The sequence below is a fragment of the Gekko japonicus genome, unplaced genomic scaffold (assembly GCF_001447785.1).
Source record: "Gekko japonicus isolate JY-2015 unplaced genomic scaffold, Gekko_japonicus_V1.1 scaffold404, whole genome shotgun sequence".
NCBI classification, from domain to species: Eukaryota; Metazoa; Chordata; class Lepidosauria; order Squamata; family Gekkonidae; genus Gekko; species Gekko japonicus.
Window position 1 is genome coordinate 441,623 of NW_015174854.1, and position 15,525 is coordinate 457,147.

The 15,525-nt window shown below is 43.6% G+C and overlaps 1 protein-coding gene across 1 annotated transcript in view; it reads right to left on the reverse strand.

Moving 5' to 3' along the window:
- Positions 1–15,525, reverse strand: part of CAPN2 (calpain 2) — a 60,861-nt gene that overhangs the window by 35,405 nt on the left and 9,931 nt on the right. The window contains exons 3-6 of the mRNA XM_015424593.1: positions 7,698–7,816; positions 6,477–6,610; positions 5,363–5,531; positions 862–945 (exon numbers count right to left, since the gene is read on the reverse strand). Of these exons, the coding sequence (XP_015280079.1) occupies positions 862–945; positions 5,363–5,531; positions 6,477–6,610; positions 7,698–7,816 (506 nt within the window). The remainder of the gene's footprint in view (positions 1–861; positions 946–5,362; positions 5,532–6,476; positions 6,611–7,697; positions 7,817–15,525) is intronic.

Genomic DNA, 15,525 nt, shown 5'->3' on the forward strand with positions numbered 1-15,525 from the left:
GGGAGGTTGGCATCCGAGGGGGGCGCCACGAGGCAGCCTTGCCTAGGGCGCGCAAACCCCTTGGGCAGGCCCTGCCTGTGTGCAGACACCAACCATTTCCTTGTTCAAAAAGAATAATGTAGAAGCTCACAAGGGAAGATCAACAGTGCAATCCTGTGAAGAGTTACTTCAGTCTAAGCCTATTGATTTCAGTGGCATAAGTCTGCACAGGATTGCACTCCAAGCCGTGCCATAACTTTGGAGCCACTACCTTGGACCTACAGCTCTTAAATATATGCATATCTAAATCAGTGAAAATATTTGTCCCTTCCCAGCAACTAGTCTGGCACATTTTATAACAGACATTTATCATATTTAAAAAAGCACACAAATGAAATAATTGATTTTAGATTGAAATGGTTTCTGGTGTTCTAAGGGCCACTTGCACCACCTCCAGAAACAGTGGATCCACTATGCATTTTCATGGGGGACCTCATAAACTAGTTAAATGCATTTATTTTACTGGGTATATACACCATGAAAACATTCTCCAGCGGAAATCACCGCTCCCCAGTGTATTTTTATTATTTGGGATATACATACAGCTGCCACATACGCTAGTTCTGTGATAAAACTCATGTAACATGCAGTGGAAACTCTAATCAGTAATGCGAGATCCAGCTGATAAAAAACTCCAAATATTCCTCAGTGCTGACATTTACTGTTGTGGGACTGCAGAACCACAGGAGGGCAGTAGATGCTAACATTTCAGAAGGGTCCACCAAGAAAAGACGCCTCAAATGTATTGGAAAATAATACTGGTTTACAGTGATACATCCTCAGTGCACTCTATTGTTCCCTTGACCAAGATGGAGACATTACCTCTTCTGCACCCGTTACAGAATATGCATGCCCTTTGACCAGCTTCTGTGATGTGACAGCCTCAGTCTCAGCAGCACTTGTGATCTGCAAAAAAACAAAACAAAACCCCCAAAGTAACTATTGATCTTCCAGTAAGTCTGAAAAGGGATGGTGGAATGGTATGGCCAGATTTCATCAGATCTTGGAAGTAAGCAGGGGCAGCACTTGGAAGAGAGATCACCATGGAAGACTCTGCAGAGGAAGGCACCTCTGCTTCTCGCTTGCCTTGAAAGCCCCGTGCTGGGCTCACCATAAGCTGGCTGTGATTTGATAGCACTTCACACACACACACACACACGTCTGAAAAGGCAGCAGTCTGAAGCTTAGTCCAAAAAAGCTTCAAGGATGTCCCAGCAATTGCAAGTGTGTAGTTCAGTGATTTGGTAATATAAATATAGTATAAAACTTTCCAGAGGGTGTAGTAATGGCTGTGAGGACAGACAGCTTTAAAAGGGGTTAGATTCATGGAGGAGAGGTCTGTGAATGACTGCTAGCCATGGTAAGTAACAGGAACCTCCATATACAAAAGCAGCAAACCTCTGGATACTAGTGCTCAGAGGGCCTTGGCCTCTGTGCTGTGTCTTGGCCCTCCAGGGTAATTGGTTGGCATTTGTATTAAACAGGATGCTGGTCAAAATGGACCACTACCCTGTTCCAGCAGGACTCTTATTCAATTTTACCAGTCCAGCTCTTCTTGGTGCAATGGTATGTTTGCTTTTGAGAGTTCTTGGGTATATAGTAATTAGAGTGTCAGACTAAGATCTAGGAGACCTGGATTCAGACCCCCAGTCTGCCACAAAGCTTGCTGTGTGTCCTTGGGCCAGCCACACACTCTGCCTTACCTACCTTGTGGGGTCATTGTGTGTTGTGAGGATAAAATGGAAGGGAGAATTACAAATGCCTACCCAAACTCCTTGGAGAATGGGCCGCCTTTAAGTGCATGGGACAGACTGAAGTCTTCATCAAGAAAGTGGATGATCAGATTACTGACTCTGGGTAGAATTGTACTTGTGCTGCTAACAGATATTCCCTATGGCAGCAGCATTTAACTGTGATCCAGGAAACTGTCCTGGATGAATCCCAGATGATCAGTGCATAAGAGGTGTGTACTTCTCAAGGTTCATATATACTGAACACAGACATTAACAATCTAGGGGAGGGGTGGAAGGAGGGAATGCTGATCAGTGTTCAGATGCAAGAAACACATGAAAGGCCTCTGGTCCAGCAAAACCGCTAAGAAAACAACCCAATTGTACTTTTCCAGTGGTGGTCTTTGCCCTAGTTTGTGTTACTTTGATTTAGAGAAGTGTGTGCTGAATAGTGAATATTGAACAATTGCCACCGCCTCCCTGAACAGAATAAAAATGTCCCCCATTGTCCCCTAGAGACTATGTTGCAATCTGTTCCCAGACTGATAGCACTTAGCCCGCATCTTGGGTCTTCCAACACTATTATATCAGACTAAAGATTTGCATTATTTGACTCAAGTTCCTGTCCTTGGGCCTTTTTTTCTTTCTCTGGTATACTTCTCCCAAAATACATTTTTTTATATCTTTGAACAAATGGATTATCTTCAAACCCTTTAAGTCACTACTGAAGCTCCTTCCTGGATTTTCTTTTTGCCTTTTGTTTACATAAACTGCATATCAGGCCTTTGGCCATCTGTGTGTGTTGATAAACTGGCCCATTTTCAAAAAGGTTTTATCAATCTTGACTGAAATTCATGCTATGTTTAGGATCAATTTCTGATGCACCAAGGCAAATGACTTTGGAGACATTCATGTTTAATCACCATTTCCATGTAATTTTTATTTGCAGACTTTATTTGTCCTCAGTCTAAAGATTCCAGAGACAGTGTGGTATATCGGATAGAATACTACACTTGGAGCAAACTAGACTTTCAAACCTTGAAATGGGAAAGGCAGCTGTGACCAAAGGAGAAGAGCTTATTCAGAGTACTTTTTTCTCCCCCTTGGGGCAAATGGCCGTTCTGGGCAGGGGGGCAGTTGATGTCAGGAAAATGGAGTGGGGAAAATGGTTGAAGCCACTGTTTCTCCGCTTGGTCTGAGTTAACCCTCACCACTCCTATTTCCTTTTTTAAAAGCATGGAAGGTCCATGTCTGGTTTAACCCTCATATTCCAATCAGGGCTCAAATGCATGTAATACTGGCAAAGCTGCATTTTAAAACACAGTTCTGACCCTATCACATATAAAGCAGGAGACAATTAAGAGAACAAAGGTAAAGGTAAAAGTTCCCTTGCTCGAAAGCCAGTCGAATCCGACTCTAGGGTTGCGGTGCTCATCTCCGTTTCAAAGCCGAAGAGCCAGCGCTGTCCAAAGACGTTTCCGTGGTCATGTGGCCGGCATGACTAAACACCAAGGCGCACGGAATGCTGTTACTTTCCCACCGAAGTGGTACTTGCAATCTACTTGCAATTTCTTGTTTTCGAACTGCTAGGTTGGTAGGAGCTGGAACTAGAGATGGGAGCTCACTCCATCATGCGGCACCCAGGTCTCGAACTGCTGAACTACTGACCTTCCACAGCCTGCAGTTCAGCATCCGAAGACGTTTCTGTGGTCATGTGGCGGGCATGACTAAACACCAAGGCGCACGGAACGCTGTTACTTTCCCACCGAAGTGGTACTTGCAATCTACTTGCAATTTCTTGCTTTCGAACTGCTAGGTTGGTAGGAGCTGGAACTAGAGACGGGAGCTCACCCCGTCTTGTGGCACCCGGATCTCGAACTGCTGAACTACTCACCTTCCACAGCCTGCAGTTCAGCGTCTTAACCACTTGAGCCACTGCAGATCCTAAGAGAACAAAAGTGTTGCGCAAACAAGGGGTGCTGAACTCTCCCCTGCTTGCTACCTCTCCCTCTACAAGCTGCTCCTCAATGTAATTCCCCTGAGTTGTGCCACAATACTGGTGGTGGAAAGTGCCTGCCATCAAGTCGCAGCTGACTTATGGTGACCCCCTCGTAGGGTTTTCAGGACGGTTTGCCATTGCCTGCCTCTGCACAGCAACCCTGGACTTCCTTGGTCATCTCCCATACCAAGGTCACAATACTAGATGTTGGCTTTTTGGGAGGAAAGCAACAGCACTCACCACCCATGTGCTCTGTTTGTGCTTCTCTCTCTGGGTGACTGAAGACCATTCATTATGCCTCAGTCTAATATAGCTCCAAAGGTTGCTGGGAAAATAAAAAGTGTGCGTGTGTGGAAAGAAGGCCTATGCCAAGCTGAGCACCTTGAAGAAAGGATATACAGCCAGTTTGGTACAGTGGTTAGAGTCGCAGCTGACTTATGGCGACCCCCTCGTAGGGTTTTCAGACTAGGATCTGGAAAACCCTGATTTGATTCCCCACAGAATCCCCAGATTTGAATCCACTATCTCTCTGCCATAAATGGTTGCTGTATGACCTTAAGTCAGTCAGACATTTTCAGCCTAACCTACTTCACAAGGTTGTTGTGAGGATAAAATGGAGGAGAGCAATTTAAGCTGTTTTGGTTTCCACTGGGAAGAAAGGTACTGTATAAATGATATAAATCAATCAATAACAAACTAAATTCATGCCCTGACCTGGATAGCCCAGGCAAGCCCAATATTGTCAAATCTCGGAAGCTAAGCAGGGTCAGATCTGGCAAGTACTTGGACGGGAGACTACCTTGAAATACCACTTGTCTGAATACCCTTCAGGACCCCAGTAGGGGTCAGTCTCCAGAGGACACCATGTCTTCCAGGTGCACACACACGCACATATTAAAAAATACCAAAAATTACAACAAAAAAACAAAACCCAAAGTAAATTCGTTTGGATCATTAGCATTCCATGGCATTTTTTCCTGAAAATTATTAACTAAGAAGCTGTGATGTATTTACAGAGCTCCCATTCAAAGATCCTCTCCATTCAATTCTAGAAACATGTTACAATGATGCATATGAAAAGCTGACATCTCCACTGAGGTGAAAGGAGAAGCCTGCTTGCTCAGGAACTGTGCATCTACACCATAATGTATATGGAGCTCTGGAACTGGTACATTATCTGCATCTTTACACTGGGATATTTGGACAGTCTTCTAAGGAACAGCTCCAACAGTTTTCTACAACACGTTTAGGATTTAAGTTCTATTCAAACTCACAACATAATTAAAAAAGAGTCTGCTGAAGATAAAATGGTGGACAGGAAGAACAATCTTGTAAACACCACTGGGGAGAAAAGAGGGGTATAAATATCTAGATAATAAATTATTATTGCTTCTTTGTCTGGAGTAGTATGGTCCTTTTTGGCCTATCTGAGGGCCATAATTCTAGTTCAAAGTTGCTCCAAACGTTCCACATAGCAAAAGGGGTTCCCACTGCCCAAGCATAGAATCTCCATACTACAAGAGGGCTGACAATGTGTACGTGGTTACCTGTCAAACGCACTTTGACAATAGGATAGAAGGCAGCATGAACTCACATCAATTGAGCATCCAAGGAGGGAACCTTTCTGAAGAGCCTTCTGGATGATCTTGAACAGGTTTGGTGGTGCTTTTTGCAGCTCATACCACTCTGCAATACCACCAGTGAAGTCCTCAAAACCCTCTGTTGTGCTTCCCCCAGACAGAGCCTCATACGATCCATTCGCCCTGCAAAAAAACATAACCAGGACAGTACATAATCCAGCTATAATGTCTGCAGACGTTATTACATTGAATAATATAAACTGGATGACTCACGCCATTCATGCTAGTACCCAATTCAGATAACCACAGAGAAGTTAAGGGTTTCTGTATACCCAGGAGACTTCCTGGGTATGCAGAAATATATGACTTTGTAAACTAACCAAAAGGAAATGACAGGTCCAGTCATGCGCCAAGAGGCCCAAAATACTGACAGCAGGTATGAGTCAGGAGGAAAAAAATAACATAGAGTGATGGGGAAATTGGCCCATTGAATCCTGGAAGAGTTTCTAAAATCCTTGAGGAGAGAGATTTGGAGATGTGTGTGTAGGATTTTCAAACTTTTATCTTCCTCCCCTACTCAGATTCCTCATAGACCACCAACTCATAATTTGTATTATAAATCTACCCTTCTATTGTTGCCTCAAATCTTATACTAATTCTTTTTTTGACTCAGGGCTCAGAAGTCAGATCTTAAAAATTATATTTTAATTGCATTTTAACCACACCCTTTCTCCCCAAAAGTTAAGGTTCTCTTTCTTCCAGTTTGTCCTCACAACAATCTTGTAGGGATAGGGAAAGTGGGGCTGAGAGAAAGTGACTCCACCATGACCTTCAGGGTTGAGTTTGGATTTACAAGCAGGTCCTAGTCTAACACTCAAGCCATTAACCCATTGACTCTTTATTAACCTAGTATTAACCCGCGTAATTGTCATAAGATCTCAGCATATCTAAGCAGGATCATACTTGGATGGGAGACCATTAAGGAAGGCTTTTGCAGTGGAAGGCAATGACAAACCACCTCTGCTTCTCACCTGTCGGGAAAGTACCTTGCTGGGGCCCATCACCATAATTCAGCTGCAACACGATGGCACATAATTGTACATCATTGTCATAACTCCTTCTACTTACTTAGCATAAGCTTTCTCCAGTAGAGCACTCCAGAACTCACTCCCTTCTGCTGAGTGAACAAAGAGGAGTTGTCCATCTTTGGTGGGCAGCCTGTCATCAACAACAACATCCACCCACTCACCATACTGCCAGAACTGAAAGGGAGAAAGAAAACCATTAAGTCAATATCTAACAACATGGTGCTGGAGCCATACACTTCACCACAGCCAGAACATAAGAACATAAGAACATAAGAGATGCCAATGTTGGATCAGGCCAAAGGCCCATCCAGTCCAACACTCTGTATCACACAGTGGCCAGAAATACAAGTGCCATCAGGAGGTCCACCAGTGGGGCCAGGACATTAGAAGCCCTCCCACTGTTGACCCCCCCAAGCACCAAGATGACAGAGCATCACTTGCCCCAGAGTCCCTATCAGAGTCCAGAAACAGATGGCGCACCCTAATTTTGGAAGGCAGCTGGGCATTTGTATACAAGTTCAGTTTTGAGAAAGAGTCTTCTGCATCCTAAAAGCCTGCCACCCTTGCCCACCAACTTTTATTAGGCCAGCTATGGTTTAAACCACTGTGTGTGGTTCAGCATTGTAGACATTCCCTTGCCTAAAGCATGGAAGTTAAACTAAGTTATCTTAGACCCTAAATTAATAATTGCCAGGAAAATCTAGAGGAAGAAGGCAGTATATTCATTTTATAACAAATACATACCCAGAAACCACACGATGCTTGTATCTCATGTCCTAGAACATGTGGCTCTAGTATATCTTTTGCTGTATGGAAGGGTTGTCGCAGTCACCTATTGGTAGTTGCACCAAATACATCTCAAATCCCTCTAGGGCCTTCTATGTAATTTTGAATTCCCTGATGTTAAACACTACTATGTCTTTAATTTTTCTTCCACTGTCCCTCCCCACTGGAGACTGTGTGTTCACTGCCTCCATTCCAGCACCCATGTATCTTCTACATTTTTTTTAAAAAAACCTTGATCGGCATCTCTCCTGTATAGCAAGGGTCTCCCTGTGGCACCAAGGCAAACCCCCACCTTTTCCCAATACAAGAAAACAGGAATATTCCATGATATTGCCGGCGCAGTGCTACTGAAACGTTAAGAGAAAGCAGCATTCTGGGAAAAGTCTTTGTCTTGCATAGCCCTCATGCTCTGCACTCCTTACGTACTGATGACACTTCTCCCACAGCAAAAGGCAGAAGTCGGGATCTGTGGTACCTGGAAGTGGAAGATTCCTGCATATCTGTCCTGGAAGCTTTGATCACTGGGAACGACTCTAGCCAAGATCTCTTCATTCAGAGTCAGAGATGCAATGGCTGCCAGCAGCCAGCAGTCTCCTGTGGAAAAAAAGCCACACAAAATAAAAACCTTGTCCATCACAGTGGTAAGTAAAATGATGACAAAACAGGGAACTTCTAGGTCTCTTTTACTTCAGTGAGATATAAGGAAGAGCATTAGTCACCCACAGTGGGAGTTAGGCAGGATGAGCTGAATTAGGCTAGAGGAAGGCAACCCCACCACCACCACCACCACCACCACCACCACCACGGCAAGCTTCTGTGACCCTCACCCCAAACTGTTCTCTTTTTGGTCAGTGGTACTCCATGGAACAGTGTGGCAGCAACAGTGGAAAGGGGGAACCTGGAAAAAAAACAACCCTCTCTTTCCTCCACAAACTGAAATGCTTTCCTATCAACAGAATGGCTTTTAGACCAACAGAATGGCAATTCAGAATCCTTAGTGTTTAACCTTGGGTAGCTCAGGTTCATGGATAAATGAGGCCAAAAATTGGAGATGTTCTTGTTCATAAAAAGGATATAGTAATAAGCTGTCCACAAGATAAATGAGGTATAAGTTGCATGCACCGTTAGAGTTTCAAATGTAAAATCGCTAACATTGGCATCAATAGCTGCAGCTACAGAAAGCTGTTTTATGGACTCTCTTTTTCTTCCCTGCCAGATGCATCTAAATGATATTTGTGAACAAGGCCCTTCTTACTGGTGTGTGGAAATTCACTGATGTCCTCCTGCTCCAGCACAGTTTTCCATCTTCCTGAAAGCTCTGAAGACTGGCTCTGTTTTCAGGAGCCAAAACCTTAGCTGCTAACTAATGCTGGATGTATGCCAATGTACACTGTGACCACACACAAGTTCCTCAACTTTCCTGCCACTAACACCGACTTTACTAAACACAGACATACACAACTTGCTAGCTGTGACGGTAGGAAAAGCTAATGGAAAACCAAGTCTTCTTGTTGTTGCTGTTCAGTCGCACAGTCGAGTCCGACTCTTTGCGACCCCATGGACCAGATCACGCCAGGCCCTCCTATCTTCAGTTGTCCTCCGGAGTTTGCTTAATTTCATGTTCTTTGCATCGATAACACTGTCTAACCATCAGACAAACTTTTTGCGATGGATGCACACTAGCTAGCCCAAGGCTAGACAGGTCTAGGGACTCAGAAGCAGTGGCCTGAAGGGAAACCCAATCACTGCCTCCCACTGCCAAGAAGAGTCAGTGGAAAGTGAATAGCAGGGAAGAGGCAGAGTTTTGCATAGGTGCAGTGCAGTATAGCAGTGCTTGTACTATGTGGGGCTCACAGTGCCATGTGTGGCCATGAAATCCTTGGCGCATCTGCAACATGCAAATAGCTCTTGAGTACCTGTTTTGTTAATGGAAGGAATATTTTGGAATTTGGAGAGGAACTGACCAATGCAGTGTAAAGCAGGACTATGACATCTTGCAATTTGAATATTATGCCTCTATTGATACACCCCAAGATCGCATTAGCCTTTTTAGTCACCACATCACACTGGCTGCTCATATTTAACTTACAGTCCACCCGTATCCCAAGATCTTGTTCACACACACTGCTTCCCAGAAGTGTATCTCCCATCCAGTATGCATGTTTTTCATTTTTGTTACAGTAAATACAATACATTAGACATAGAGAGAAGATGTACTTGAAAGAGAACAGAGAAAATTTAAAAAAACAAAAATCAATAGAGACAATTAGCTAAGTTTAAGTACTTCAGACTCTTAGGGCTGTTGCCTCAGAGTTCATAGAAGAACTGAAGGAAAAAACAAATTTATGTACTGAAGCCAACAATGGGAGCTATCAAGTCCCTGTCTGGAAATGTCATGTTTTTCTATAAAGCAGTGGTGCAAAAAAATAGGAGAAGCTCACAGTGTGCTAACACAATGCTATAGAAAAACGTATACTTGAGGGATATTTTATGCAAACATTTTTCTATGGGGAGGAAACATCTGCTGCCAAGATCAGAGGGGAAACACTGGTCTTTTTATGGTTGTGATACCATGGCAACCTCCTTTGAAAAATATACCAAAAAATGAGAATGCTTCCTTTATGCAAAAAAGCCCCACCAATGTTTCCTTCCTTCTGCTACAATGACTCACCACATCCCAGCCAATGAGCTGAGCTTTGTGGATATATGCAATCCCCCAGTACAGTGGCATACTATAGATATGCCATAAAAATATGAGAAACTCAGAATTTGACACTTCCAAGGAAAATAAATTAATTAGCAAAAAGTTTTAAAAACTAAAATTGGTGTATTTTATACACTGCAAGAAGCTTCCTAGAATCTATCATGCAGCAGAAACAGCACGCAGGAGAAGGGGGAAGGAAGAGCCAGCTGCAGTAAGACAAGCTGGTCCACAACAGGAATTGGGAAAACTAACAGATGGGAATTTTTTAAAAAGTTAAAAAAAAATAGAGATGTGAAAGGTTAAATTCAGGAAGGAGTGAAAGCAGAATGGGAGAGAAGGAAACATATTTGGCCAGTCTTGAAGAGGAATGGTCTGATGTCGTATTCATGGTAATTGCAAGATGGTTCTAGATGGGAGTCCTCTGCAAAGGGTGGCTTTTGATGTATCTCTGAAGTGACCTTTGTACCAACGGGGAAGAACCGCCACTGGTGCAATATTGGAATTATTCCTGGCATTGGGCCAGGACTTTGGACCCTAATGGTCATTGGTGGGCTTGGGGTTGGATCCTGATTAGGGCAACTATGGATCCAAGACCCTATTGGTATATACTGAGAAGTTTGGGATATGGTAGGATAATGTAACCATCCTGTAGAAACAGGGGTAGTATTAAATGCATGGAAAATACACTTGGAGTAGGAGTTAAGTTTGACATAGCTATGATGATGCTATGTGCGAGGTGGCCAAATGGTCCATTGAACACATGAAGCTGCCTTATTGCTTAATCAGACCCTTGGTCCATCAAGTTCGATATTGTCTACTCAAGCAGCAGCTCTCTAAGGTCTCAGGCGGAGGTCTTTCCCATCACCTACTATCTGATCCTTCTAACTGCAGGTGCTGGGAGATGCTGGGAATTGAGCCTGGGATCTTCTGCATGTCAAAGCAGATGTTCTACCACTTTGCTACAGCCCCTGTGAAATGGAGTACAGCTCCTACCTACCACTGGGTTGCTTATTGTACTATCCTGGAATTGCATCTAAAAAAGAAATTTTACTAACTTTAATTATTTATCTTGCAAACTCTGGTCATGCGTTAGAGCCAAAAAGGTATGAGGAACTCAGGAGTTTCAAAGAGGCTTTTGATTTATGCATTTCTGTGGCATCCATGCTGTTAGGGTGTTCCCTTTTGTCAGGTCTGTCCATTGATCAGTAGGCCTTCTTTTGATGTATAGGATATGCATGTCCCCTCACCTCTGGCAATATGTTGACCAAAATTTCTTGAGATAGTTTGTTTCCTCATTCCTGGTATTTTTAAAAGTAAGAATATTTCTGAAGAGTGCCTTTAGGTCTGTTTTAGGTCAAAATATATTTTTTGGGTATGCACATATTAATGGGTGGTGGTAGAGTGTATTTTGGCCCTGCACAATAACCTTGAGGTAGAGCCACTGCAGGGCAAATGTTTATATGCAAACCATATCCCTCATATGCTGATATGCCACTGGAAGAATTTATTTTTCTTCTCCCACATTTAAATTTCCTCCTGTATAAACATCTTGTGCAATGAAGACCACCTAATGAACCTCATGATTCAGGTTGGTGCTATGGTATTTTAACCTGGGGTGCGAAGTGCTACAATAGGAAGGCCCAATCCACTAAATAAGAAAGGGATGCAGAGACTGCATGTCAGTTCTGGATGTACACCCACTTTGGCATTAAAACATGAATATACATAAAAGACAGGGAGATTTCCAGTTCCAATATGAATTAAGCACCAACTTGGCTTATTCTATCTGAAAAGTTCAAAGTCATCCCAGTGCATGGTCTGTGTCTCTGAAGATACATACTGGCTTATAGAGCAACCCTAAGTAGGTCTACTCAGCATCCGACTATGGTCCCTAACCAATGGGGCTTACCCCCAGGCAAATGTTCTTTTGATTACATTGCCAATTAAGTCAGCTCCTGAATCTGTGGAAGATGGTCTTTGGTGTCAGGAAGACACGCAAAACAGGTTTTTTTGTTTGTCTGTTTCTAGCATTACAAGACCAAAACAGGGGGAAAAAAAGTGAAATGTCACTTTCTGAAGCAGCAAAGGAAGGTCAACGTATTTACACTGCTATCCTGTTTGTCTGTAGAAGTAGCCTGCTCAAATTGCTGCATACTTGCCCTAAAGCAAAACAGCATTCCACTCATGGCATGATGTACAATTTGCATGAAGAATGATACCAAACAAAATAAAAGAGGCTCTTGTTTACAAGTTGTAGAGTAGGGCAAGTAAAAGATGTTGGCTCCAGGAAGTTTTTTGTTTGTCTGTTTCTGGCATTACAAGACCAAAACAGGGGGGGGGGGAAGTGAAATGTCACTTTCTGAAGTAGCAAAGGAAGGTCAAGGTATTTACACTGCTATCCTGTTTGTCTTTAGAAGTAGCCTGCTCAAATTGCTGCATACTTGCCCTAAAGCAAAACAGCATTCCACTCATGGCATGATGTACAATTTGCATGAAGAATGATACCAAACAAAATAAAAGAGGCTCTTGTTTACAAGTTGTAGAGTAGGGCAAGTAAAAGATGTTGGCTCCAGGAAGCCTGTTTTTTCACTCACACCCAGTTCCCCTCCTGATCACAACTCTTGACCCACACAGTTTTTGTACATGCAGGTCCCACAACCCCCACCATAGCCATTTTTTACTGTCAAAGAGGACCCCACTTTCCATTTTCATCCATAGAAGAGCTGCCTGAATCTGGCTCAGGTGCCCCACTGCAGGGCTCATGTAAGACTCAAGAAAAGAACAACTAACTAAGAGGGACCAAAATGGAGAATTGAAAAGAAGAAATAAGAACCATCTGTCTCAGTGTGTGGTATGATAATTCTTGAACCCACCCAGCAAGGCAAGATAGTATTACATTCATCATGGCACTGGGACCTGAGGGCAGAGCAATATGGCTTGCCCCAGCAGAGTCTCAGAAAAAGGTGAGATCTAACCTTAAGGTTCCCTAAAACAGAATCAATGAAAATCTAACTGGATAAGGAAAACTACATTAACAGTACTAAATAATGTGGAATATCTCTGGCACAAGGGAAGCACATTAGATATACAACCATACAGCCACTGCATTAAGTGAGCTTCTGTAAGGAATGACACATGCACCCCCTGCCTTACCTAAAGCTCCTTGGCAGATATCAGTCCGGGTAGCCCCTCCAATGATAAACTGAGGATTAGAACACAGCTCCTGGAAAAACAAGAGTAAGAAAAAGAAACGTAAAGGTCCAGTCCTGGTCCAGTCATTGATGGTAACCTTGATATTAAGATATCCATGCCCAAGGAGGGTTGGGATCATGTTTCCCATCTCAAAACATGGAAGCTGAAATCCTGTGCACAGTTAGATTCCTTAAATCTAATTGAATTCTATGAGGTTTAAGTAGCCTGAATGTGTTCAGCAGTGTAAGCCAAACAAACAATTTGGTCATGTTTCCTGATTGCGGGAGGTTTTCACAGAACTTCTGTCGTGGTGGTGGTTTGTTGCACTCCCAAATTACATTTATGATTTAAAAACATCTCATGGGTTCAAAGGAGTTTTAGTTACTACTAATCAGCATATAAAATCCGCTGATTTTCCTAATCCGTGACACTTCAGGCTGTGGAGAAGCCATGGTTTAGTCAGCATATGAGCAATGAGGAAAAGAAATCACTGTCAATATTATACTGAAGCAAAACATTACATTGACACTACTGGTATGCAGTTAGCGCTTAATACATACTACCTGATTGATTGTTTCTTTTAACACCACTTTTCCTACAGCATGTCTTCATCAACACATCCTTATGGTTGGGGGGGGGAATCTGTATCATAGAGGTGTCAATAGGGGAGTCTTGGTTTTAACTATCTTGGACGGTTACATTGTCTCTGAGGGGTAAGGTCTCCAGTCTGGATTATTCCTGGTTCCTGCATTGCTATTTGATTCACAGGAGGTTAAAGTGACTGGGGCCCCGGTCATATGGCAAAGTTGCCGCGAGAGAGGCACGGAAGGTGGGCGGATTATCCGGGTGCAATCACACCCCAACATCTGGGAAGTGGAGCGCACCCGTGGCTTACCGCCGACAATGCGCATTTAAAAACTAGTACCTCCAAGGTACTAGTAAACGTTTGCCACGGGCTGCCTCCAGACGCCCATGGTATGATCATGCCGGTGCGCGGCATTCCCCTCCAGTCCCTCGTTTACCCGCTAGCGCCAAGGGAAAGACCCGTGCTGTGCCGCCGGCGTGTCTGATCGTGTAATCGCTGATCAAACTGCACTGGGGCAATTAGCCACGCCTCCCCCAGCAATATCCGGCCTGTGTGCCCGGGGCCTGGGGATGCCTTTCAACAGTAAGTCCGTGAGTCCATTGTGACTTCTTTCAGACAAGAGCTTAGCCTCTGTCATCCAGGTTTATTAGTATTGTCTTCCATTGACTATTATGAAGTGCTGTACATGAGGTTGTCTTTGCAAATGATTCAGAAGGTCCGGTTTGTGAAAAATGTTGTGGATTGTCTTGAGATATGCAGGGAGCAAATTACCTCCCTTTCAGTTTACCCACACTGGCTTCCTATTGGCTTCTAGCCTCAGTTTGAAATTATGCTAAAGACTGCCAGATGCAGCTACTCAGGAATACACAGAGGGTCTTCTCAGGTAAACAAAGTATAACTTTATTCAGAGCAAGCAGTATGAAACATAGAGAATAGAATGAGGCCCACCAGTGTCCTTCACTGCAGCGTCATTACATCCAGGCTGTTAGGGTTGCCAGCTCTGTGTTGGGAAATTCCTGGAGATTTTGGGGTGGAATAAACAAAGGAAAGGGGGAAACAAACTCAACCCAAAATTTACTGAAAATGCTACAAAGGTCAAGCTACAGTAAATAAAATTTTTGTATTAAAAGAAGAGTCATAAAGAATAAGCTTTACATACACTATTATAATTTTCTATAGAAAATTGATGAAAATATCAAATGCCGTCAATTTTTCATCAATTTTGTATAGGAAATTATAACAGCATACATAAAACTTATTCTTTATGACACTTGTAGCCTATTAATCAGGCCCTTTGTTTTTACTATTTTATTGTGTACACCTTATATCACACATATTTCTTTTGATACAAAAATATGTAGCTTGACCCTTGTAGCAGTCTCGATTTGAGGGTGGAGCCAGAGGAGGGCAGGATTTATGGAGGGGAGTTACCTCATCAGGATATAATGCCACAGAGTCCACCCTGCAAAGCAGCCATTTTCTCCAGGGGAACTAATCTCTGTCATCTGGAGATCAGCTGTAATTCCAGGAGATCCCCAGGCTGCGCTTGGAAGCTGGCCACTCAACAGCCTGCAGAGAGAGAGAGTCATAACTAAACCTGGCCTAGTGCCGGGGCTATTTTTGGGCAGGAACGCACAGGAACGGAGTTCCGGCTAGCTCCCAAGTTGGCCACACCCTAGGGTTGCCAAATCTAAATCGCCCGGGAGCGGGGGGCTCCCGGACGATGTCGGGTTTGTTTTCCCCTCAAATGGCGTGGCCCCGCCCCCAGCGTGCGACGTCACTTCCGGGTGACGCGCACGCGGGGGTGGGTTTTGCCCCGGG